Source organism: Protopterus annectens, chromosome 3.part0, assembly GCF_019279795.1.
Source record: "Protopterus annectens isolate FY-2018-M chromosome 3.part0, PAN1.0, whole genome shotgun sequence".
Lineage (NCBI taxonomy): Eukaryota > Metazoa > Chordata > Ceratodontiformes > Protopteridae > Protopterus > Protopterus annectens.
The window spans coordinates 808,460,018-808,485,443 of NC_056731.1; the positions used below are offsets into that span (position 1 = coordinate 808,460,018).

Consider the following 25,426-nt stretch of genomic DNA (forward strand, 5'->3'; position numbering starts at 1 on the left):
GAGCTTGAGCCCATGGCTCTGGCACTAAGCATCTGTTTCTGTAAGGCCCTTTTGTAGAGTATCCACATCATTTGGGGATTCAATAATGGCTCCCAGTTTGCAGTCATCTGCAAACTTTGTTATCCAGAGTCCCTTAGTGTTGGCCTGTACTTCAGAGAAGTAGATGCCAAACAAGAGCGTCCCAGGACTGAACCCTGAGGTACTCCACTTGTCACTTGTCTGGAGCTGGATTTGGAGTCGGCTACTTTTACAGTGTGGGTTCTATCAGTAAGCCAGTTAGCAACCCATTGGGTGACGTAGGGATTAATGCCCAGCTTAGTAAGTTTATCTATGATTCCAGAGTGGGGGATGGTGTCAAAGGCCTTGGCAAGGTCTAGATAGGCTGTGTGGACCACCTTACCCTTGTCCATGGCTCTGGAGACTGATTCAAAGAAGTCAATCAAGTTTAGGAGACATGATCGGCCCTTCACGAACCCAAACTGGGTGGGGTCCAGTGTTTGAAGGTTGCCAATGTCTTTGTTTATAAGTTCCATGATAATACGCTCCATGGCCTTGCAGATAAGGCTTGTCAGACTGATGGGACGGTAGTTTCTGGGATCCAAGGTGGATCCCCCCTTGTGGAGTGGGACAACTGTAGCTGTGCGCCACTCAGTGGGCACGAAACCTGAGGTGAGGCTATGATTAAACATGACACTTAGGTGAGGTGCCAGTTCATATTGTAGTTCATGTAGTACACAGCCCGGGATGTCATCTGGTCCCATGGATGCTGTATTCTTAGCTTTGGAGAGTGCATTTTTTACCTGTGTGGCCGTTATTACCGGAATTTGGCAATCTTCCGGTATTGAGATGGGTCATTTAGGGGTAAGAGGGGGGTGAAGTTGGCACTGAATCGATCTGCCAGGATATTGGCAATATCCTTGGGATCAGTATATTTAATGCCATTCTGTTTTAGCTCAGAGCAGATCTGAGCATTGCCATTTAGATTCTTGACATAGTTATAGAATGCCTTGTTGTTGTCTTTGGAATCTTTGGCAATTTTATTTTCGTAACTAGCTTTGGAGGATTTTATGAGGGATCTCAGTTTCTTACTGAGGCTGGTAAGGAAGTTTTTTGCATCCTGGGATTTTCCTCTTTTCTGCAACAGTTTCTTCCTTTTGTTGTAAAGTTTGTTTATGGCAGGGGACCACCAGATTGGCTTCTTTTTTTGGATGAGAGCATCTTGGTTCTATTTGGGATGGCATGATTTATGCATGAGTGGATGTGCTCGTACAGTGCCTTAGTGTAGGATTCAGCAGTTGAACTTTCAGCTCCCGTCTGCATGGGTGTCATGAAGTTTGTCACTTCTGACTTGAGTAGCATGAAGTTGGCTTTGTAGAAGTTTTTTATGGAGGTTTCCTTACTGGGGGGTGGGGGTGGGATGTGGATGTTAAGGGTGATTAGCTTATGGTCAGACGTGACTAACGAGGGGTGACCATAGGTGTGGAGCATCGATTTCCCATGTTGGTAATGACCAGGTCTAGGATATTGGAGCCCCTGGTCGGACTATGGATTAGTTGATCCAGGGCATTGGAATTTATGAATTCCAAGAACCGTTGGGCAAAGGTGTTGGTACATGAGTAGCTTTCCCAGTTAATGGCAGGGTAGTTAAAATCACCCAGTATTAGGGTGTTTGGTTCTATCTTAATATTTTCCAGTATGTTTAGAAAGGTGTAGTGAGAATCTTGGGGTATGGTGGGGGATCTGTAGCAAGCTACAATTTGGATTGCAGTCTTCCCTAGTGTTAGTTACACCTGGAGAATTTCAGACGCATTGTGTTGGGCAACTAGCCTGGTGGTGTGAATATCCTTGGTGAATATTGACACTCCTCCACCTTTAGTGTTTCGGTCCTGCTTTGGTGGCCGAAAAGTGTGGTAAGAGTTGTAGCCTGGTATTGCAGGGGTGCTCTCTGGAGGCTTGAACCAGGTCTCAGTTACTGCACAGATATTGATGTTCTCCATTTTTAGGAGTGCCTCGAGAGAGTGCATTTTGAGGTTTAGACTTCTAGCATTGAGTAGCATTACCTTCAGATTTTGCATGCTTGTACCTGTTACGGTGGTGGTTTTGTTCTTTGAACTTTGCCTAAAAAAGGCACTATAGGGGTGGCAAGAGCTTTAGCCAGTAACCTGAATCCCAGAGGCGACAGGTGCAGACCATCTCTGGCAAAGCATCGTGGTCTGTCAATCATGTCGTCCCAGGCAGACAGATACTGGATCTTCTTTGAATGACACCAGAAGCTTAGCCAATTGTTGAAGTCAATCATTTTGTCCTTATATTGTGGTATCATTCTGGGCGAAGGCAGGATGCTACTCAGGGCTAGGGTCATACCTGCCTGGGCCACATGATCCGAGAGCTCTTCCATGTCTCTTTTCATGTAGTCCAGGGAGGTACGTCTCAAGTCATTCACTCCAACATGGACAATGACAGAGTCATATTTGTACTTGTTGTGGAGTGACTTGAGTGCATGCATTATGTGGCGGATCCTGGCACCCGACAGGCAGCTGATTGTAATTTTCTCATTGTTCAACCTGGTGAGAGGGACATCAGTGTGCCGGACTATAGAGTCACCTATGACTATAGTGTTAGGTACACTGTCTTGCCTTAGGGGCTGTTGCTGGGTGGCACACAGGTGTTTTGAACTATGTGATACTTTGGTTGTGATTGGTGTTTGTTTGCGTTTCAGCTTCAGAGGTCCTTGTTGCTTGGGCAGGTTACAGTTAAGGGCCTCTGCATATGTGGATTTAGTGTTGCTATATGTGGGTGTTGGTGGTGTGGGTTTAGAAGGGCTATGTGTTGCTTGAGGTGTAGTGTGGGTGTTAACCTTCTCCTCTTGACTGTCTAGCACAATCTTGGGTGGAGAGAGCTTTGCTTCCATTTTGGCTATGTAAGTGCATCTCTCACAGGTTGTAGTGTTGTGTGGTAAGAGGAGAGGGTTGTCTGTGTACATGAGGTAATTGCTGCATTGCCCCAGTATGCCCAGATTCACCATAATTAGGTATGAATTGATGGCTCATTATAAAAGGCTGTTTTTTAGGTTGAAAATGTAGTATATATTTTTCAAATTTGTTCTGAGGAAGTCCCTTATCTGTATGGGGAAGAAAGAGCTTAACTTTGGATTAAATATCAGTTTTTCTAGCTGTTCATGTTCCTGGCTATACATTTCTTTTGTGTTTTTGAGTTACAATTTCATTTGTTTGGCTGAACATACGGGTTGATGCCTAGCAGGGAGAGTTTATCTATTATGGTCGAGTTGGTAATAGTGTCAAAGTTTTTGGCTAGGTCAAGGTAGGTGGTGTGTACTGTCTTCCCCTTGTCCATGGCTTTGGTGACTGTTTCAAAGAACTCAACCAAGTTTAATAGGCATGTTCTCCCTTTGACAAAACCAAACTGTATGGGTTCAAGCATTTGGAGGTTGCAAATGTCCTTGTTTATAAGGTCCATGATAATGCGTTCCACAGCCTTGCAGATCAGGCTACTTAGGCTTATGAGCCTATAATTGCCTGGGTCAGTGGACGCTCCACCTTTGTGTAGAGGGATGACAGTGGCTGTCCTCCATTCAGCTGGGATGAAGTTGGTGCTCAGGCTTTGGTTGAATAGGGTGTCCAATGGGGCTGAGAACTCATGCCTGAGTTCATGTAGGCTAGCCAGGGATGCTATCGGGTCCCATGGAGACTGTATTTTTTGCCTTTGAGAGGGCATTAAGGACCTGCTCCCTGGTGATAAAGGGAGGGACCAGGTGCTGGGGATGTCCTAGTTTACTGATGTGGGGACATGGGGGTGAAGTTTTCACTAAAGCTGTCTGCCAACAGGTTGGCTATATCTATGGCGTTTGTGTATGTGGTGTTATTGACCACCAGTTCAGAGCAGATTTGGGTGTTGCCTTTGAGATTGCAGACATATGTGAAGAAGGCTATGTGATTGTCCTTGGTGGATGTAGCCAATTTGGACTCAAAGTTAGCCTTAGAGGATTTCACAAGTGACCTTATTTGCTTGTTCAGACAAAGGAGATATTTCTTTCAGCTTGGTATCTGCTCCTTCTTGGCTCTGGACAGCAATTTTTTCCTTCTATTATAGAGTTTGTTTATTACTGCTGTCCACCAGACAGGTTTACTCTTCCTTGAGGAAGATAATGTGGTCCTGTCAGGTATTGCTGAGTCCATGCAGCTATGTAGGTGCTCATATAGTTTTTTTGGTGTAGGCTTGGACATTAGAGCTAGTTACAGCTCAAGGGACAGTGGCTGTGAAGCTGCATATACCTGCTCTGAGGAGATTGTAGTCAACTTTGGAAAAGTTTTTTCGTTTGACCCTGACGGGGGGGGGGGGGGTGGTCAGGGGAGATGCTGACTTCAAAAGTGATTGCTTTATGGTTGGATCTTACCAAGGAGGATGACACTGTAGGAGTGCTACAGTGGCTATTCATGTTGGTTAGGACCAGGTCCAGGATATTTTCACCTCTCATAGGGGTGTCATCTAGCTGATGCAATGCACTGGCACTGACAAAGTCAAGGAATCTCTGAGGCATTCATGTTTGGGCTAGAATAGGTCTTCCACTCTATGATTGGGTAGTTAAAGTCACCCAGCATCAAGGTAGAGGGTTGAATTTTGATGGATTCAAATAAGTCCAGATAGGGGGAGTGGGCGTCCTGAGTTATGGTTAGGGGTCTGTAGCTAGCTATGATTTTAATAGGTGTTTTGTCAACAGTTAACTGCACTTGGAGTGTCTTCTATGTGTCATATCATTTGACAAGCCTAGAGGTGTGTATTTCTTTGATAAATATTGAAACTCCACCTCCTTTGGCTTTGTAGTCCTCCGTTTGGGGTCTTAAAATATGTATTATTGCTCTTTACAACTCTTCTGGTGACAATACAGCTGTACTGGAAGATATCCTACATTGGATATCCATAACAATTCCAAAAAAAAATAAAATACCATTAGGTGATCTGTACATCAGTTGGTTGGACATAAACTCTAACTCCCTTACATCTACCGTGAACTTTTTTGATTTGACACAACTAGTTAATAGCCCCATTCATTATAGCAAGGCATCAAATTCCCTATTAGACTGGATCCTAATATCAGACCCTAGCAAATGCACCACCTCAGGTACAATGTCTGACTGTTTCAGTGATTATCTCCCAAGCTATACAACCATACATTTCACCCATCCACTTAAACAGCATGTTTATAAAACAAAATGCAACCTTTCCAAGTGCTCACTACTAACCTATAATTTATTAACTGGAACTTCCTAAAACTCCTCCCCTTAGATGATGTTGTAAATGAATTCAATACAACATTTCTGAATATTCTAAATAGCCTTGCATTTCCTAGAAGGAAGAAACTAAAAACAAATAATGCAATTTGGCTATCCCAAAAGAATAGAATGCTAGTACAGGATAGCGAAAAAGCATGAAAAGAATGGCAAAAACATAAAACAACACAATATCTTAAACTTCAAAATGCTTCACAATCGTACTTGTTGTGTCTTTCGGCTTATCCCGGTTTGGGGTCACCACAGCAGAACTCCGGTCCGCTAATGTTTGGTAGTGGATTTTTATGTGCCGAGTTACCAGCCCTGATGCACAACCTTCAACGAAGGCACACCCATCCACGCATGTCTCCACACAGAAGACGCTCTAGCTGAGAATCGAACGTGACAACGTCTTGCTGTGAGGCAACAATGCTACCGCAGCACCACTACCGCGGAAGGCTTCACAATCATCTGTCCAGGATTTTTTAGGATTGTATTTACTATTATTCTAAAGGTTATTGTAGTATAGTTTTTTGTCTACATTAATTTGCTTTTTAGTACGCTTCACAATCGTACTAAAAAGCAAATTAATGAAGACAAAAAACTATACTACAATAACCTTTAGTATAATAGTAAATACAATCCTAAAAAATCCTGGACAGCCATTAAAGAAATCTTGCATCCCAGCCATAAAATCAGCCCTACTTCCACTCCCAATACCCCATCACGGAAAACTGCAATAAAATTCAAGTCTTATTTCACAGACAGTATAGCATCAATAGCCAAGGAATCCCCAGCATCTATTCCTAACTCTGCCCAGCAGCCACATATCATCACATCCACTTTCACCTTCAAACATGTGCCTGCATCCTATATAAAAGTTCTTAAACAAACTCAAACCATGCTCTACTTCATCTGATGACCTTCTAAGCAAATACATCAAAATAGCAGCTGATAGTATTCCATACCTGTCTCAATCCTTGTAAATAGGTCAATCCAGGAATCCTATGTTCCCTTTCCGATTCTGAAAAAAAAATCACACATTATCCTTCTGCACAAAGGAGGAAATTCAACAGACATTACTAGCTTTAGACCTATAGCAATCTTACCATCTCTCTCTAAATTCCTGAAAAATGTATTCAGAAACAATTGCTAAGCTATCGCTGAGGGAAGAAATCCTATTCCCAACACAACATGGCTTCCATCCTTCCCAAAGTACTAACACTGCACATCTCACCTACATAGATGCTGTCAATAAAGCTAGAGACAATGTCAAACTAGTTTCTTCCTTATTTCTAGACTTGTCTAAAGCCTTTGACACTGTTTGTCACAGCAAACTTCTACTTCAGATGTCCTTATTAGGTTTGTCTCAACCCACCCTTCTATAGTTCAAAAGATGCCTATCCAATAGGTATCAGTCAGTAAAATGGCACTCCACCCTCTCTCCATACCTCCCAGTCACAAATGGTGTACCACAAGGCTCTGTCCTTGGTCCCCTCCTCTTTAACATTTTCAACAACACTCTCCACACATCCACATAACAGGCTTCCCTAATACAAAACACAGATGACTCCACACTTATTTGCACATCTGACAATGTGGCACAACTCCATAAAATTATTCAGGAAGCTTTAACAGCAACTGAAACATGGCTTTGTAAACCAAAAGCCATGTTCAATCCTAAAAAAAGAAATTACTACTTTTTTCCCCAAATTCTTCTCCCATGAAAAAATAAAATTTAAAGTCCTCTGTCTTGATAATGCAACCAGTGAAGTCACTTCTCTTAGCAAATTATTAATGGTGATACTTGGTAGTAATCTTAAATTAGACCTGCGTATACAAAATTGCATAAGAAAAACTCATCAAAAACTAGGGATTCTTCATAGAGCCAAAACCTTTCTCACCAATGCAACTACATCTATATTTGCCACTACTTATCTCCTCCCCACACCTCTTTATGGTGCTCCACGCCTTACTAACCTTCAGGCATCACAAAAATCAAAACTTGAACAATGTTATAACAAAATTGCAAAATTTGCAGTAAATACGCTTTTTAGAACCCACCACTACATAGTACTAAAAAGCTGAAATTGGTTACAACTACCTCATCAACTAACATATACACAGCTTCTTACCAGCTATTAAATTATCCAGAATCCATCTGCTTGTTCAGCACCAAATAGCATTCTACACAACTATGTTCCTAGTCAGTCATTATGATCCAGTGACAAAAAACTGCTGTCTCCACAAACCTATCCAACCTGTTGAGCGTTGTCTGTACTCGTACCATGTTGCAAAGGTGTGGAACTCCATATTTGTATCCATAAGGTCAATACCCTCCTTTCCATCCTTCAAAACCATTCTGAAAGACATACTAGCCAAAAGCTGGCTCTTTTCCTTCTTAACACCAGAATAAACTACATCCTTAAATGTGATTAAATACTGATTCCTACCTTTCATCTACTTGCTGTCCATTCTTCACTTCTTTACTTCTTTTAACTTCTCTCCTCTGGCTGTCCATCGAAATATACCATAAGCCTGCTTTTCTCTCATTTCATATTGCAATTCCTGTTGTATTATACTAACTTATTTATAATTTCTCTATAAACTGACTAAAATTTCTCTATTAAATCATTGTCATGTAAACTTGTATCTATTCTTAATCAATGTTTTCATATTATGTCTAATTTAGTATAATTGTTTAAACTATAGTTTTTTTGTATTGTTTTTAAAGACTAAAATTATTGTTCTTAAAATGTTTTTGTAATACTTTGGAGCTTTTTGTTCCTGGGCCTCAGCTGAAAATGGGCTCTTACTCACTTGGACTTTCTGGGTAATCAACTGTTAATAAAAACATACATACATACATAATACATACATACATACATACATAAATAAATAAATGTCTTTTTAGCATGAACTCTAGAATACTAATCTAGTTAAACCCTTTGCTCAAATTTATAAAGTATTCAAGTCATAATGGAGGAATCAAAGGAGTAGATGATTAAGATTTTTAGCAGTTTTAAATATTAAAATTAGTTCTACTCTATGTCTTGTGACAGCTTGTATTTTTGGCAAAAGTAGCAGTATTTTGGCTTGTTCGTTAAACGTATGGTAAATATTTTTGTAACCTGTCTGGCTTTTAGAAATATCCTGGCATTATACATTTTTTATAGAGACTCTTGCAGGCTTTTCTGTGTGGGATGTACTAAGCAGCATCCCTGCGCAGTGTATACAATGTCTATGAATCTGAGTTATTTTCTCTTTCTAGCAGGCTTTCATTCACTAACATGCAATAAATGCAATGGTCACTATTGGAAACACACTAAACAAAAAAAAGCACTTTGCAAGTGTGTGAAAATTCATCTTTGCGAAAAGTACAGTGATACTTGAAGTAATTACATTAAGCAACTGGGATGCAGAAAGCAAAACCACTTGTACCACCCCCCCCCCAAATAAAAGGTGCATTTGATTTCTACTCATTTCTTTCTTACTTTATTCAAATTCAACTGAATTCAAACTAGTGATACACACATGGCTACCATGACAACCTTTCTTTCTGTAGTCAGTGTGAAAACAACTTGGCTATTTTCAGTGTTTCACAGCTGTCTATTATTTATAAAATGTTAAGTAATTCATTCATTTATTTAACTTTGTTTACTAGGCAAGTGTATTGTCCAAGTGACCCATTTGAGGCACAACCTGGGACGTCTGCAAGGCAACATACAAGGAATAAACTGTTACAAACAGAAGGTGCAAATAAAAACAAAAAAATCTTGCTTTTTTCCCACTTTCTGAAAGTTAAGAAAGTTCAGTTACAGATTTGCTGTTCTGAACTGTTTGGAAGTTTCTAGAAGGCCAGTGCTTGCTTGGGCTAAAGGGAAGTCTCTGTGTTCACCAGTGGGAGTGGTTAACACTGAACAGCCTGCCTGTCTCTGGAGGAGTGGTTACTACCTAGAAGCTGTAGTTTTATTGGCCATTTTGGGTCAATTCTAAACTCCTTGATCTCTCTCTCTTAAAACCCTACAACTCTCTTTTTGCACGGTTTTGCGCACTGAGCAGCGTCGGGCAGCGCCGCCTAAGCAGGTTTAAACTATTCCAGGCTCCACAAAGTCTGCTCTTCACTTTTTCCCTTAGAACTGTTCAAACTCTCAAAGTAATCACTCTATTCTCTTTCTAAAGCCCCGCACTTGCTCAGCTCTTATAAGGAAACACTAACTAAAGCACTACACCCTCCTTGACTTCTCATAAGTATTAGGCTCCCGATTGGTCCTTCCTGATCAAGTGAAAAATCATTTCCCTTCCCTAATCTGATCAGTAAAAAAACAGTTCCCTATACTAATCTGGTATGTCCAAGGGTCAGTTTCAAGGTTACTCTCCAGTCCAGCTGGTGAATTTGGGAATTTTGAGGCAATGTTACAATTGCCTTATGTACACAGACAACCCTCTCCTCCTTCCAACAAACTCTAATACATGTGAGAGATGCAGTTACACAGCCAAACTGGTGGCAGAGCTCTCTCAACCCAAGACTGGCACAGTCAGTCAGGAAGAAAAGGTAACCACCCACACCACAAATCCAGTCTCACACAGACCTATTGCATCTGCATACCCAACACATAAACACACAGATACATACTCAGAGGCTCTAAATAAAAATCTGCCTAAACAGCAAAGACCTCCTAAGCAGATATCCAAGCAACAGCCACCCCTCAACAATACCCACGAATCACATATCTCACAAAATCAGTGTGCCTCACAGTCACAGCCCTTAAGGCCAAACAACACACCAAATACACTTGTTATATGGGACTCTATTGTCTGGCACACTGACGTCCCGCTCACCAGACTGAACAAGGAGAAGGTCACTGTAAGCTGCCTGTCGGGTGCCAGGATCCGCTACATAACGCAAGCACTCAGGTCACTCCAAAGCAAGTACAAGTATGACTCCATCATTGTCCATGCTGGTGTGAATGACCTGAGACATACCTCCCTGGACTACATGAAAAGAGACATGGAGGAGCTCTCTGACCATGTAGCCTAGGCTGGTATGACCCTGACCTTGAGTAGCATCTTGCCCTCACCAAGAATGATGCCACAGTATAAAGACAAAATGATCAGTTTCAACAATTGGCTAAAGTATTGGTGTCATTCAAAGGGGATCCAGTGTCTGTCAGCCTGGGATGACATGCTCGACAAGCCACGTTGCTTCACTAGGGACAGCTTGCAGCTGTCACCCTTAGGCTTTCGTATACTGGTCAAGGCTCTTGCCACCCCCATAGTGCCTTTTTTAGGCAAGGCTCAAAGGACAAACCCACCTCCATAGACAACCCAAGGATAAAAAAACTAAAGGTAATGCTACTCAATGCCAGAAGTCTAAACCTCAAGATGCACGCACTCGAGGCTCTCCTCAGTATGGAGAAAATCGATGTCTGTGCAGTAACAGAAACCTGGTTCAAGGCTCCTGAGAGCACCCCAGCACTACCAGGTTATAACTCATACCATGCGTTTCGGCCCCAAAACTTGGACTGAAGCACAAAAGGAGGGGGAGTATCTATATTCATCAAAGATACCTACACCTCCAGGTTAGTGGCACTGCACGAAGCATCGGAAACCATCCATGTGCAACTAACAGCAGGCAAAACTGCCTTTCAGTTTGTAGCCTGCTACAGAACACCCTCCCTATTACAGGAACCCTACTTGGCATTCCTGAGAACACTGGAGAATATGAAGGTCTCTCCAAACACTATGTTATTGGGTGACTTCAACTACCCAAACATTGACTGGGAAAACTACTCAAGCCCAAACACCCTCGCCCAACGGTTCCTTGAATTTATAAACTCTAACGCAATGGAACAACTGGTCACCACTCCCACAAGAGGGAACAACATATTGGACCTGGTCATCACCAAAATGGGGACTCTATGTTCCACACCAGAGGTAAACCCCTCATTGGTAAGATCAGACCATAAACAAATTTCCCTGGACATCCATATCCGTCCCCACCCCAGCCAAGGAAATCACTGTAAAGAATTTCTCAAAAGCCAACGTTGCACTTCTCAAGACTGAGGTGGAATCCTTCAAAGCACCTGGGCCAGAGGATAATACAGCCCAATCCAGAATCCTTTACAAATGCATTCTATGAGCACCTGCAGGAATGCATGGATCGTGCTATCCCAAATAAAACCAAGACTCACTCCTCCAAAACAGGAGACCGATCTGGTGGACCCGCCATAAATAAACTATACAACAGAAGGAGGAAGCTACTACATGACAGAGCAAAATCCCAAAAAGGGAAGGCATCTCTGATCAGTATTAGCAAGAAACTTCGATCCCTCATAAAATCATCAAAGGCCAGTTTCGAAAGAAAAATTGCCCTAGACACTAAAGATAATCACAAGGCCTTCTTTAGTTATGTCAGGAACATGGGCGGAAACTCCCAGATATGCTCTGAATTGTTGCATAATGGTACAAAATATACCGAACCTACAGACATAGCCAACATCCTGGCAGACAGATTCAGAGCAAACTTCTCCCCCCCTTCCCCCCGAAAGGAGCAAATGCCTATCCCAACTGAATGTAACCTCCCTGACATCACAGATGCACAGGTGAAAGCTGCCCTCTCCAAAGCAAAAAACACAGCATCTATGGGACTGGACGGTGTCCCAGGCTGTGTCTTACACGAGCTCCAAGAAGAACTGAACCCTCACATTAAGTCACTATTCAAATCTAGCCTTACTACAGGATATGTACCCAAAGAATGGCGTACAGCTACAGTGGTCCCACTCTACAAAGGTGGTGCCACAACGGACCCCGGAAACTATCGCCCCATAAGCCTGACTAGTCTGATCTGTAAAGCTATGGAGCGTATTATCATGGAACTCATAAACAAAGACATTGGGAGCCTCTAGACAATGGACCCTACCCAATTCGGCTTTGTTAAGAGCAGATCTTGCCTCTTAAACCTAGTAGATTTCTTTGAAACAGTTACCAACGCCATAGATGAGGGCAAGGTAGTCCACACAGCCTACCTGGACCTCGCAAAAGCCTTCGACACAATACCCCACTCGGGCATCATAAATAAGCATACCAGCTTAAATATCAACCCCTATATCACAAGATGGGTTGCAAACTGGCTCAGAGATAGAACCCACAAGGTCAGAATCGCAGGTGCCATGTCCGAATCCAAACCAGTTACAAGTGGCGTCCCACAGGGCTCAGTTCTGGGACCTCACTTGTTCGGTATATACTTCTCTGAGGTTCAGGCTAACACGGGGGGATTATGGCTGACAAAGTTCGCAGATGACTGCAAACTGGGGGCCATAATTGAATCTCCAGCTGACACAAGCATCCTCCAAAAGGGTCTCACAGAGATGGATGCTTGGTGCCAGAGCCATGGCCTCAAGCTAAATGCTAAAAAGTGCATAGTCATCCCCTTTGGGAAAAACAAGGTGCCCACAAATTACCTCATAGGTGATAATCCATTAAGTACGGAGGAAGTAATTAGAGATTTGGGGACCAACATAGATAGTAATCTCTCCTTTGACAATCACGTTGCCAAAGTGGTTAGAAAGACCTTCTATATAGCCCACCTTATCATGAAAGGGTTCGCATCTAGATCAAGAGAGGTCATTGTGCCCCTCTACTCGTCACTCATCAGGCCCATAATTGAATACAATGCCCCTTTTGGGATGTACCTTACCCGACACCTGCAGCAACTGGAGAGACCCCAAAAGTACCTCACCAAGAGGATCATGGGCTACAAACAGATGTCCTATGCAGCTCGACTAGAGAAACTCCAGCTCTACTCAGTTGCTTACCGCCTACCCAGAGGCGATCTATGCCTGACGTACAAAGCCATGTCAAACCCAGAATTAATGGACATGCTCCACCTCAAAAAAATCCAAGTCCCTTAGAGCTACATGCTCCAGGGACCTAAACCTCAGCACAAAAATAAATAGGACATGCTGGAGGGACAGATTCATTTCCCAGAGGCTCCCCTCACTCTGGAATAGAATCCCAATTCATGTTAGACATAGCCCCTCGCTGACCCTCTTCAAGCGAAATCTGGACGCGTGGATGGGAAATCGCAAATTCACCCCTGGGATCGCTTCTGTGTCCCTGCTAGACAGAGGCACACTAAACTAATCTTAAAAGGGTACCTTCTGTGACCTACTTTACAGAGGCACAGTAGGCTAATCTAATAGGGAGGCAGAAGCCAAATACACTCTGGCTAGGCTTATAAACGCCCTAGGGCAGATAGCCTAGTATCTACCTATGAACCTATGAACCTATAATGTACTTACAAGGTTCAGTCAGGTTGAAAATAGAAAGACATTTCAATCAAGTGTAACAATCTTTGGAAAATAGCTGCTCCTAGTATTGTAATCATTGGCTCCCTATTGAAATGTTGCCATGTGTAACTCTGAGTGGCGACATGCTGAAACAAAAAAAGACAAAGTGCAGGATGAGAGTGAAAATCAAACATCGCTCTTCCCCTTTAAATTTCCTTGTTTGCAGATGGCAAGCCTCCCTACATACCACATACTTACATATGCTAAATCTGAGATTGTCATACCTCAGAGAAAAGTCCATAGAGAAATGACCATCTTGGACTTAGTATATGTAAACAAAACAAAGCGCTAGAACTAGCTACTCCACTCGACTTTATTAAAATGCATTTTAATAAAGTTGAGCAGAGTTGCTAGTTTTAGAACTTTGTTTTGTTTTCTTTTACCATTGATGCTGCAATTCTGCATTCCTGCTTGGGCTACTTCTTTTTTTTTTGGGAGGACTTAGTATATGTAAGTCCATTTTTTTCAGCTAGTCAGTCTAAGCATTTCAGCACTCACTAAAGTGGGTACTGACATTTCAAAAGGTTACTATAATCATTAGTGTTCCTGCTTGTAAAAGTAACTGGTATAAATCTGGATTATAGTATCCCTGTGAGTATAGTTATTGGATTATAAGGTAGTACATTCAGTGTTGGAATAGAGAGGGGGAGTGTGGTTATGAACATTTAGAGATCATAGAGAAAATGAGGCAGAAGAGGTACAGGCAGAAGGAAGGAAAATAACTCTCAGTATTATAGCAAACAGAGGGGAAAGATGTAGAGATAAGGGGCAAAAGAAGAAAATATGGAGAATTAAAGGGCTACATTAATTTTGTTTCCACAGAAAGGTGGAATAATGAGTTGGTTTTGGTGAGAGGATATTGCTTGCTAAATGGTGATGTACTTAGCTTGTATCCTTGAGACATTTGCATATATTAATCATGATTTTTATTGAGGTTGATTGGGAATGCTGAATATTCAGTCTCTCTATGCTGTTCTTTGGAGATTGATCTAGTTTGTTGGGACATCCTTACAGATGTATTTTTCAGTAATATGTTTTTTGAAGCAAGGTCTTACCAGTGCCATGAAATCAGATGAATTTTCCCTAAGGTTGTATGTAAATGATTTAATAGTTAATTTATGAGAAAGTGAAAGGCAGTATCTGGAGTTAAGTATTTTATATGTCAGACTTGACAGATGAAAAGTAGCTCTAGCAGTTGACCAGGAGCCTGATGGCTTTCTGGAAGGAAAGGAAAGGATGTTCTCTGCAAGGAGAGAGATTGATGAAGTGACAAATTTTATTAAAAGTGGTCCACAATATGTTTGTATGGTTTGCTGTGTTTAATGCTATCAGGAGACTGACTTTGTCAACTCTGTACTCGGTATGATAGGAGAAGCTAAACGAACAATCTAAGTCAAAACCTAGGTAACAGTAAATGGATTGTCAGGGAATTTTGTTGTTATATATGTGAAAAATGTTGATTAATGGCATGTTTTGAAGTTTATGTGACTATCCATATATCATATCAGCTGATTTGGAGAAGGTCAGTTGGAGTTGATTATTTATAACATAAGTGCAAATAGATGTGAAGTCACTTTGTTCGATTACTACAAAATTTGCAAGGGGGCAGTAGAGAAGGATGCCATCTGCATACAGCACAAAGATTATAGGAAAAATAGATGTTCTAATACCATTAAAAAAAGAGAGAGACAAAGGAATGGGTTTAAGTACAGAGCTTTGTGGGACAGCAGTGGTGAACATACTCTGGGCAGAGACCTGGTTACCATATAAAATTAAGCTGAAACATAGCTAGAAAACCAAGCACCTGCAGTATATGATATGTACTGGAGCTTTTGGATAAGTACTTGGTGATTAATGCATTCAAAGGCTGTTTTCAGGTATATGGGTATCTCAACTCTTAGAATACTGTCTTCTAAAGTGCATCAGATTTGGTGGCCTGCTGTATAAAGAGCAGTAAGGGTATTATAACCTGACTTAACGCCATGTTGGGAATCTGTTAGAATTCCATACTTGTCAATATGCTCAATAATTTGATTGTAGAGCAGCCATTCTAATAATTTCTAAGGAGCAGAAGATAGAGATTGGTCTGAATCCTCATAGAGCAGAGGGTGAGTTGGTCCTTGGGAGTAGAATAATAAGGGTGCACCCATAGTGTGAGTGCATTATTGGGAGTAGAATAATAAAGGTGTACCCAAAGTGTGAGTGCATTGTTGAGGATGGAATAATAACAATGTACCCAGAGTGTGAATGCATTGTTGGGTGTGGAATAATATGGGTGTACCAATAGTGTGAGTGCAGTGTTGGTAGTAGAATAATAAGGGTGTACCCATAGTGTGAGTGCATTGTTGGGAGTGGAATAATAAAGGTGTACCCAAAGTGTGAGTGCAGTGTTGGGAGTGGAATAATAAGGGTATATCCAGAGTGTGAGAGCATTGTTGGGAGTGGAATAATAAGGGTGTACCCAAAGTGTGAATGCAATGTTGGGAGTGGAATAATAAGGGTGTACCCATAGTGTGAGTGCATTGTTGGGAGTGGAATAATAAGGTTGTACCCAGAGTGTGAATGCATTCTTGGGAGTGGAATAATAAAGGTGTACCCAGAAGGTGAGTGGATCTTTGGAAGTAAAATAATAAGGGTGTATCCAGATGTTGAGCGTATTGTTGGGAGTGTAATAATAAGGATGTGCCCAGAGGGTGAATACATCTTTGGGGCGGAATATTAAGGGTATGCTTGAAATTAGTAGGCATGATTCTGGTTGTGAGAAAAAGACTGAAAATGTAGACAAGTGCTTTGGCAATAACCTGAACTATCAGATTAAGACAGCTGTGATGAAGTGCATTTAGAATGTGTTGTGTTTGTTTTCAATGTTTTTGGAACGCTCAATAACTGACTTGACTGTAATTTGAAGTGAAAAGGAAGTATTATATTTGTTGATTGTGATTCATTAAGAGGGAGGTTGTACAGTATGAGTACTGATATAGAAAGTGGTAACATTGACCACATAATCTATAAGGTACTTCCATGTGGATGAAGGGGAAATTGATGTCTGGGTGCTGTTGGTCTGAAGATCTGAGAATGTGTCTTTGTGTGGAAAGTAAGTAGAAAAAATTGTAATATACCATTTACCAATTTATAACAGAGTAGATAGGAGGATCAAGAGAGCTATAACTTAGACTTGGAAAAGTCTGTAATGAAATTTCGAGTGCAGGAGTTTGTTGTGAACATTTCCTGTGGGACTATTCTATTGGGGGAGTAGGGACATGTAAAAGGAAAGTAGTACAGGACAGTATTAAGCAAAGTAGGCAGGAAATATGTAGCATTTGTGACATGTTACACTTAAAGAGATTAGCACTGAAATTATCCTATTATTTTTGCTGAAGTATTTTGCAGTAAGAGATCATGATATTTAAACTGAGGTGCTATAAAATAATTAGCAATAAAATATTATAATACTGTATCAGAAATGTTTGCAATCATCAAAGATTGTGATACTGTTAAATAATTAGCAGTAAAAGTATCCCAGTAGTGTATAAGTAGTATTTGCAGTGAGTGACCATTATCAGAATAACTAAGGATAGTTTTAACTAGCCTTCTTAGATCCATTACATTGGAGATAGAACTTAACTTATCAGTCATCATCAAGCCCCATTTTCTACATGGGTCAGGGGTCAGGGTGTAACTCATCAGTGTTGGGCAAACATTGTTGGGAAGCAGTCATTTACTGACATTGTATTAATATGCGCAAGTCACAAATTGGAAGAACATTAACCTTGAAATTTTGGGCAGGTTTTATGGAGGCATAAAGGTACAACTTCCAGAGTTGGCTGGGAATGGAAGTGGGAAGACGGCAAACTAGATAACAGACAGAGTGCAGCATCAGCCAATGTGTACATGTGCACAGCTGATCAAGATGTGGTACAAATTATTTAGTAGGGGTAATAAGACAAACTTCATTTTTAAGTATATTAAAAGAATTCAAAAAGGGAAAAAAATAAAAGTCAGAACTTTAGTACCTCTCAAAGATGTTCTTCCACTATTCATGTAGCTAGACTCCTTGGTTAAATTTTGGTTAAATAGAGGGGTGGTTAGCTATCACACAGAGACATCTGCTGCTAACCCTTACAAAGAAATAATTTTAAGCAAATGATTCTCTCCAGTTACAATGATAAGCTAAGATTTTTTTCTGTAATTTTGTTCAATTGTTTATTCAGAGGTAAGCCAATCAAGCAATTGAAGGAAGCTTTCCACTCTATTTATTGTTTGCTGTTTAAGCTGATCTTAGGAAGAACAGGTGTGGGTATGTGTCTGGGACAGCAGCACACTTCACTTTTAATTGTGAGATATGTATTTTGTACATTACCTGAATTTCAGAATGTGTGATATGCACTATATATATATATATATATATATATATATATATATATATATATATATATATATATATATATATATATATATATATATATATATATATATATATATATATATATATATATAGGGTTCCTATTAGAAGACCGAAGATGCATTCTTTCGAACACATCTTGGTCGAACTTAAAAGACTGAAAAGGCAAAATATCGAAGCGGCTTTCCCTGGGAAAGAATTTGCTTGGCCGCTTCATTACTTTGGCGTTTTCAGCACTGTACTGCAGTCTCAGAGTTGGTATATTTAAGTAGGGGGGTATGTATGGGGCGTTTAAAGTGTTTTCTTTCTTTTTTTTTTTTTTGTTGGAACAGCGATTTTTTCCCTTGGAAAAAAAATTGCTGTTCTGACAGTTTGGCATTGTAAGCTTTTGCTTACATAGGATCAATTAATCACCGTTCACTTTTTTAAGTGTTTGGTTTATCTAATAAAGACCCTATATATATATATATATATATATATATATATATATATATATATATATATATATATCCACGTACATATGCAGTATATACCATATGGATGCGAGCAACACTTTCTTGTACTAATATTAAGCAAATCTCTCTTTTAGTAGGTATTGGATGATCCGCACAAAATTTACTTTTCAGTTTACAGTTAAAAATGTTCTTGCTGCTGTCTGTCATAATAATGTTATACTGCAATTTGAGGTTAAATGTTTTCAACCAAATCTACACTCCTTTGTAGCTCTTTGTAAATACACAGATATGTGAGTGATATCAATATTCTACACATTTTCCCAATGTATTGTGGCTGATGTAATTTTTTTGTTGTTAGTTATTTTTTCCCTTAAAACGAAGTTTTTGACCCTCTTGCAAAATTAATATTTGGATGGTAAGTAAAATTCCTTTTGTACATATAAAGTGAACTCACAACAATTTTAAACTAAAACTATAGTAAAGATAATATCAATACAAACCTCAAGATATTTCTGTTGAACTCTTATTATGGCTTATAAGTGTTCTCATTATTTTAGCAACTTAATGGTATTGCTGAATGTGATAACTAAAATTTTAAGATATAGTCTGAAGCACTAGTGCGCCTATTTGAAAAGCTCTTCATACAGGACTTTGAACTATACTACGCCCCTGCTATTTACGCATGAAAATATTGCACATAATTACAACATAGATCTCAGCTTAGGAATGTACATTTATGTCTCTGGAACATTTATGCTTCACATATTTTAAGTCTGACCTTTATGTACAGAGCTCCTTGATTATAACACGTACAACTTCCTACTGCTTAAAATATGTTCTGCTTTCCCAAATAAGGTTTCACAGTCTGTGTGTGAAAGATCCTTTATGCCAAGTAGCAAACCTTTATCTGGAGTTCCTAATTCCCAGTGAGATAAAGTAATTTACTGGTTATTTTAACAATTTAGTAAATTGAATACTTAAAAATCATCCTATAGCTCATAGCTACATTTGGCAGATTCACATATATGTTCTTTAGGTCAGTTGTAGTGTTTCTCTATCAAAGTCATTGACTGCTAACCACTATTAGAGTTGTTTTTTTTTTATTCATGCACTTATATGGCACTGTTATTTTCCATTTCCAGGATTGCTAGATATGGCACACAGCTTCCTTGCAATATATAAGTTTTCCTTCTTTTCCTAAAAGTTACATGTTTAAAACAGTTGTGTTTTTTTTCCTCTCAGATGGATCTGAAGTACAAGTTGACTATGAGGACAAATTCACAGATGAATCAACCATATCATTTCCAGGATCGGAAGAGGATGCTGAACTTGCTAATTCCAATAGTAAAGAACAGGAAAAGGCTGAAGCAAAGGTAGATAAAACTGACACTGATACAAGTGAGACTGATAAACAGAGTCCACAAGTAAGAACAGAATCTCCCCTCTCCTTGCTCCTTAAGAAACATTTGTTTTGGTTTCCTTCAGAGGCCTTCCAGGAAAAGGATCAGACACCTGATGGTGACAATCATATTGGAGTAAAACATGATTACTCTGATTTAGGTACCAAAACAGTTGATGACACTAAAGATTTTCCTATTGAGCCTTTTCATTTTTATAATGACACCACATTTAAAAAGGAAACCTCAGTCAGTACTGATGAGTCTTGGTTAGATGGTTACCCTGTACCACAAGATTTGGAAGAAAATGAGAAAACAGATGGATCAATGGAAACAGAAGAGGATGCCTCCTTCACAACTGATCAGGCCAACCAAGTTGATGCTGGAAGGGGAGATGAGACAAGTCCACACCCTTCAGTAGAGTTCACCCAGATTGATGCTGTTCCAACAAGATTTAGTGAGTATGGAAGCCGAGAGATTCCTATGGAATCCACTCCAACTACAGCACCAGAAAATGTGAGTGTTAGCCAAGCAGTTGAGGATATATTCCAGTACCTAATAACAACACCATTAGTGGGAGTGATTGAAGGCTCTACAAAACCACATCATTATTTAACAGAAACATCAGCGGTGCCCTCTGCTGTTCCGGAAACAACTGGCACAGGTATTCCAGTGGAGCAGGTTCCACTTCCTCCCAAAATTGAGGATGATATAACCTTTCAGACTCAGCCCACCTTAGAAATATCCACTGAGCTTCCAGATGTTTTTACAGAAATAGAGTATGCAGAACACAGTGAAGGAGAGAATCTAACAGATGGTACTGAAGCAAAGCTTCTTCCCACTACCGAACCCTGTGTAGGAGACGGCTGCCCAAGCTCAAGTAAAGGCACACTTGTCACAATTATTGTGATTGTCTTATGCTTGTTAATACTGGCCACAGCACTGATTGTATGGTACTACAAAAAGCGTCAGCAGAAAAGCTCTACATACAAAATGAATGGCAAAGGTCAAACTAGACATCAGCAACAAATTGAAATGCAAAAAGTCTAATCTACATATGTATTTTTTCATACAGGCTACAAATAATTTTGATTGTAAAATCCTGCTGCCCACTGAAAACTATATAAAAATAGAAGAAGCTGATAAACAATATAGAACTGAGTAAGGCTCTTATATTAAGGAACACATTAAGCATTACTGTGTGTTTAGTGCTGTTTAACCTGGTTTCATATTATCCAGAGACATCACTGATTGACATTTTGCCTGTGAATTGTAGTGTAGTTGTTGATTCCATATTATGGATGCGTGCTTGACAGAGTGGTACTGATAACGACTTTCATACAATGCAAGACACTAAATGCTCTTAATTATGATTTCTAAAATGTGTGTCCTTGATTTTCTCAAGCAATACCTGGTCTGAAATGAAAGCAAGATAAAGAAATTTCATTACATTTTTACAAATTGCAAAAAAAAAAATGTTAAGCATTTTAGAAAAAAGTAAAGTCAGAAAATAGTTCATCTTGTTAAAATTTAGTTTTGTTTAAAAGTTTGCTTTAAGTGCAATAGACTGCTATTTTGACTTGAGGTGCTAAACCATATTTAATATAAAATGCACCTAGGGGTGGCTGATACCTGTGATGGCTCAACATATTTCTGAAAGTGAGGCTTGTGTTTTAATTATTTATACTGCTGGAAGGGTACTGTTAGAATGCATGAATATTAAAGGACGGAATAGTACTTATGCTGTAAAATGTCACAAACTAGCTCTAAGAATCTCTGTTTTTACCCTGAAGTGTTTCAGTATTTGCTGTTTAATTAAAAGATGAGTAATAGCATCCTGTAGGACACAAAGAGTTAATGCCTCACTGAGAGAAGCTCTTTTGAGATTTTGTCATTGATGCATCATAACTGTCATTCAACTTTGTGACATTCACACTGCTTAAGTAGAACCCTACAGAGGCTATGCAGGACAACAAACTTATTAAAGTCTCATACGGCAGACCAAATGACTGATTAAAAATAGCTGGGGATATTGGCATTCTCATATGCAAAAAATGTGGTTTAATGAAGGAGGTTATCTGTATTAGACTCAGCCATCTTCAGGAAATGAGATTCACCAATCTTCAATGCAGCCAAGGGGACACAGCAAAATCTGTCTCTTCAAATAACTGGACTGCTTTTGTTAACAGGAGGAAGACTGCTATGAAAGTGATGAAAATCATATAGTTCCTGTGTGTGAATGTATGTTTGTGCATATGAGATTTTGTAAATGGGCTAGTGACTTTTTGACCTCACAGGTGGGTATATAAATTGCTGGCTACAGGAGCAGTGCTCTCCAGAGAAAATACGGCATATTTTGTGCTTTTAGAAACTAGTCTTCTTTTGAGGAGACTCTATTGCTGGATTAGTTTCACTAAGCATATTTTAATGAATCTCATTTCAGTGAAACAACCTGCAACCACTTAAAGCATGCAGTTTGTGTGAAGGCCGAATGCATGAAAAACAGGACTTGGCTAAAATGAGCATTCATCAAAAAATTTCTGTGAGGCATTAGATTTGTCCTTGCCATGAGCTGTAGCAATGTCAAAGTTGATTATCTTAAGTCCAGGGTACAGAGCCCTAAATAGGGGTTGTATGAGTCTCCCTATCACATAAAGCTAGACCACATTGAAAAGTTAGTCAATTTGTGTGTTTTTTTATTAAATCATATTTGACAGAACTGGCTTTTGATGAGCTGACATGAATCCAGAACCATTATCTGTTGATGATTTAACTGATTTGCGTGTCATATGGTTTTATTTCTTCCTGGATGGAAAAAGATTATTCGTAGCTGGTGCCAAATGCAATACAGAAGGCTACTTTAAAATACATTTCAACTGTCCCTGATTTTTAGAGATATCCAGATTGTGGCTTATAATTTCCTCTAGTCTTGGGCCATAATCATTTTGGACTTCATCACTTTCTACTGAGCTATGTAAGGAGACTTAAAATATGTATGCCTTAGAATTACTCTTCTGATGTTGGGCCTGACATTTGCTGCAGCAATAAATCTAAATATTGCCACATTGTAAAACTCAGTAACATCAGCATGCATTTTAATAGCTCTAGCCAGGTGTTTACAATCCTGCCAGGTTTCCTGGAACATTACAGGTGTGTTTAGCTTACAAAAAGATGAAAAGCTTCAACATATTAAAAATTAAAGCTTACAGAAATTCTGCTGTTATTTTTTTTCTGACATTAGTTGTAAGCGGTCACAGGAGTTAAGAAACAATCTACTGTAGTAAAGAGCTAGCATGCTTTTGTGCACATTGTGCAGAGATTCATACTTTGGGGCATAATGATTTTACTGGTTTGCTTCTGTTTAATTTCCCTCACATTATGAAGTTTAAATGTGAATGATAAAGTATTTTAGACTAACATACAAAGATATTTTATTTCTTGTAAATGTTTTGCTTATAGAATAGAATGTCATTCTATGTTATGAAAGGTTTCTAAGTAATAAAGTCTCTTTAAAAATCCTGCTAATGCTGTTAATGGATGCTGTACAACTTGTAATAACTCATTAACAGCTAACCAAAGAGTTACTTGAATGCATATATTCTACATTAAACAAGTCGATATAACACAAGAATCAGTGTATTATACTAAAAGTTAGTAGTACAAGTAACATACTAATCTTTGGGCTATTGCTTGCACTTTTTTAAAATTTGTCCAGACATTTTAGAATGTTTCTGCACATTTCACTTATAACAATATCTTTAGAATCAAACACTGTGCAGTGAGGAAGCACAAATGTAAATTAAGTAAAACATACATTCGCATTAAGTTTTCATGAAGAAACATATTGTTGGTCGGCAAACAGTTTATTGATATCCAGAATGTCGTAACTAAAAGATCACTGGCAGAGCAAGAAGGTGAGTGTTGTCTTTGTACTCCTGTCTCCTTCAAGTTTGTACAATTTTAGACTTAGTATATATATATATATATATATATATATATATATATATATATATATATATATATATATATATATATATATGCATGCGTATATGCATATGTGTAGCTCAAGGGAAGGTTAAGCTCAGGGCTTGTCCCCTGCAAAAAATGTTTTTGTGTTTCACAGCCTTGGGAGTGTTGCTGTTTTAAGTAGAAACCTCTCAAGTTTTAGATGCTTTGGGATCAAATTATCAAATTATATGTCAATGAAATGGGATTATTTATAGTAAACCTTTTTCATACAGCATTTATGCTATCTGGCAAAGATTCTATTAGAATAATATTAATGATGAACAAGGAACTCCTTGTGTTACATCCAGACTGTGAACCACTTGCAGCATTTACATTGTGTTTGGTTCATTACTCTATTATACATAACAGATATGAAACATAGTTAACTTGTTTGGTTCTCACACACTCATCTCTTTACTTCTGTCTGAGGAGAGATTCTACTGTTTTCAAGCAAAGTAGTCCTGCAAGCTACTAGACCCAAAGTATAAGACTTGTTTGCATTTCTTGAAAACTAAGCAACTAGCCAGACATTGCTTTATATTGCAGCTTCATACTATTGCACCTCCACCAACCAACACATGCTTAAAAGGTACATCTCCCCAAATGTTTTAAGAAATGTACATTTGATTTTAAGCTAATGTCCTCTACAATCATCAAAAGTCCTTCATAGAGGAAAGAAATAGAGGAAGAAATAGACTGCAGAAGGTTAATAATACCCCAAAAGTCAGAAGTCTGATGAAACAAATGAACACAGTAATTAGGACTATTCATACACATCCATGTGATATAACAAAAGTAAGCAGGATATATTACTGTGCAGCTAAATTAATAACTGATAAAGTTCTACTACAAAAACACAGGAAAAAATTGAATGCCATCATGAAAGTATCGAATAGAGAAAACTATAAAGCAGTTAAGACAAGAAGTGTTACTGTTAGAAGATTGTAGAAGAGGGAATAGATCAACAAAAATACTAAGAAAGATAGATGTGATTAAGGCAATGCACGGTATTAGAACAGACAGGATCTATCATGCACTATTGCAAATAAACTAAAAATTTTGGCACAGGCAGAAAAACCTAGAAGATGCACAGATAAATATAAAGGAAATGTACAAAATAAACAATTTATTGATGACTCAAAGAAAGTTTTATAGAGAATTGGGAAATAAGGTAAAAGGAATTGAAAGACCACCAAAAAAAAGAAGAAATAGATATATTTTGGAGAAGTATCTATGATGATCCTGTGGAACATAACAGTGATGCTAAATGATTAGAAGAAGTTAAAGAAACAATAAGAGGTTTAAAGGTACAGGATATGAAATGGGATGAAGTAACAGCCAGAGAGATTGAAACAAAGTTAATAAAAACCTCTAACTGGAAAGCTCCAGGCCCAGATGCAGTACCTAACTTTTGGCTGAAAGTATTAACATCTTTGCCCGAAGATTTAGCCATGAGTAAGAACTATTAATATGTGCACCCTGAACAGACACCAAGCTGGTTAACAACAGAAAAAACAATGCTCCT

At 39.1% G+C, this 25,426-nt stretch overlaps 1 protein-coding gene across 1 annotated transcript in view; it reads left to right on the forward strand.

Moving 5' to 3' along the window:
• Window positions 1-22,769, forward strand: part of SUSD5 (sushi domain containing 5) — a 449,691-nt gene extending 426,922 nt beyond the window's left edge. The window contains exon 7 of the mRNA XM_044065707.1: window positions 19,739-22,769. Coding sequence (XP_043921642.1) covers window positions 19,739-20,943 — 1,205 coding nt within the window. The 3' untranslated portion in view covers window positions 20,944-22,769. The remainder of the gene's footprint in view (window positions 1-19,738) is intronic.
• Window positions 22,770-25,426: the final 2,657 nt, after the last annotated feature.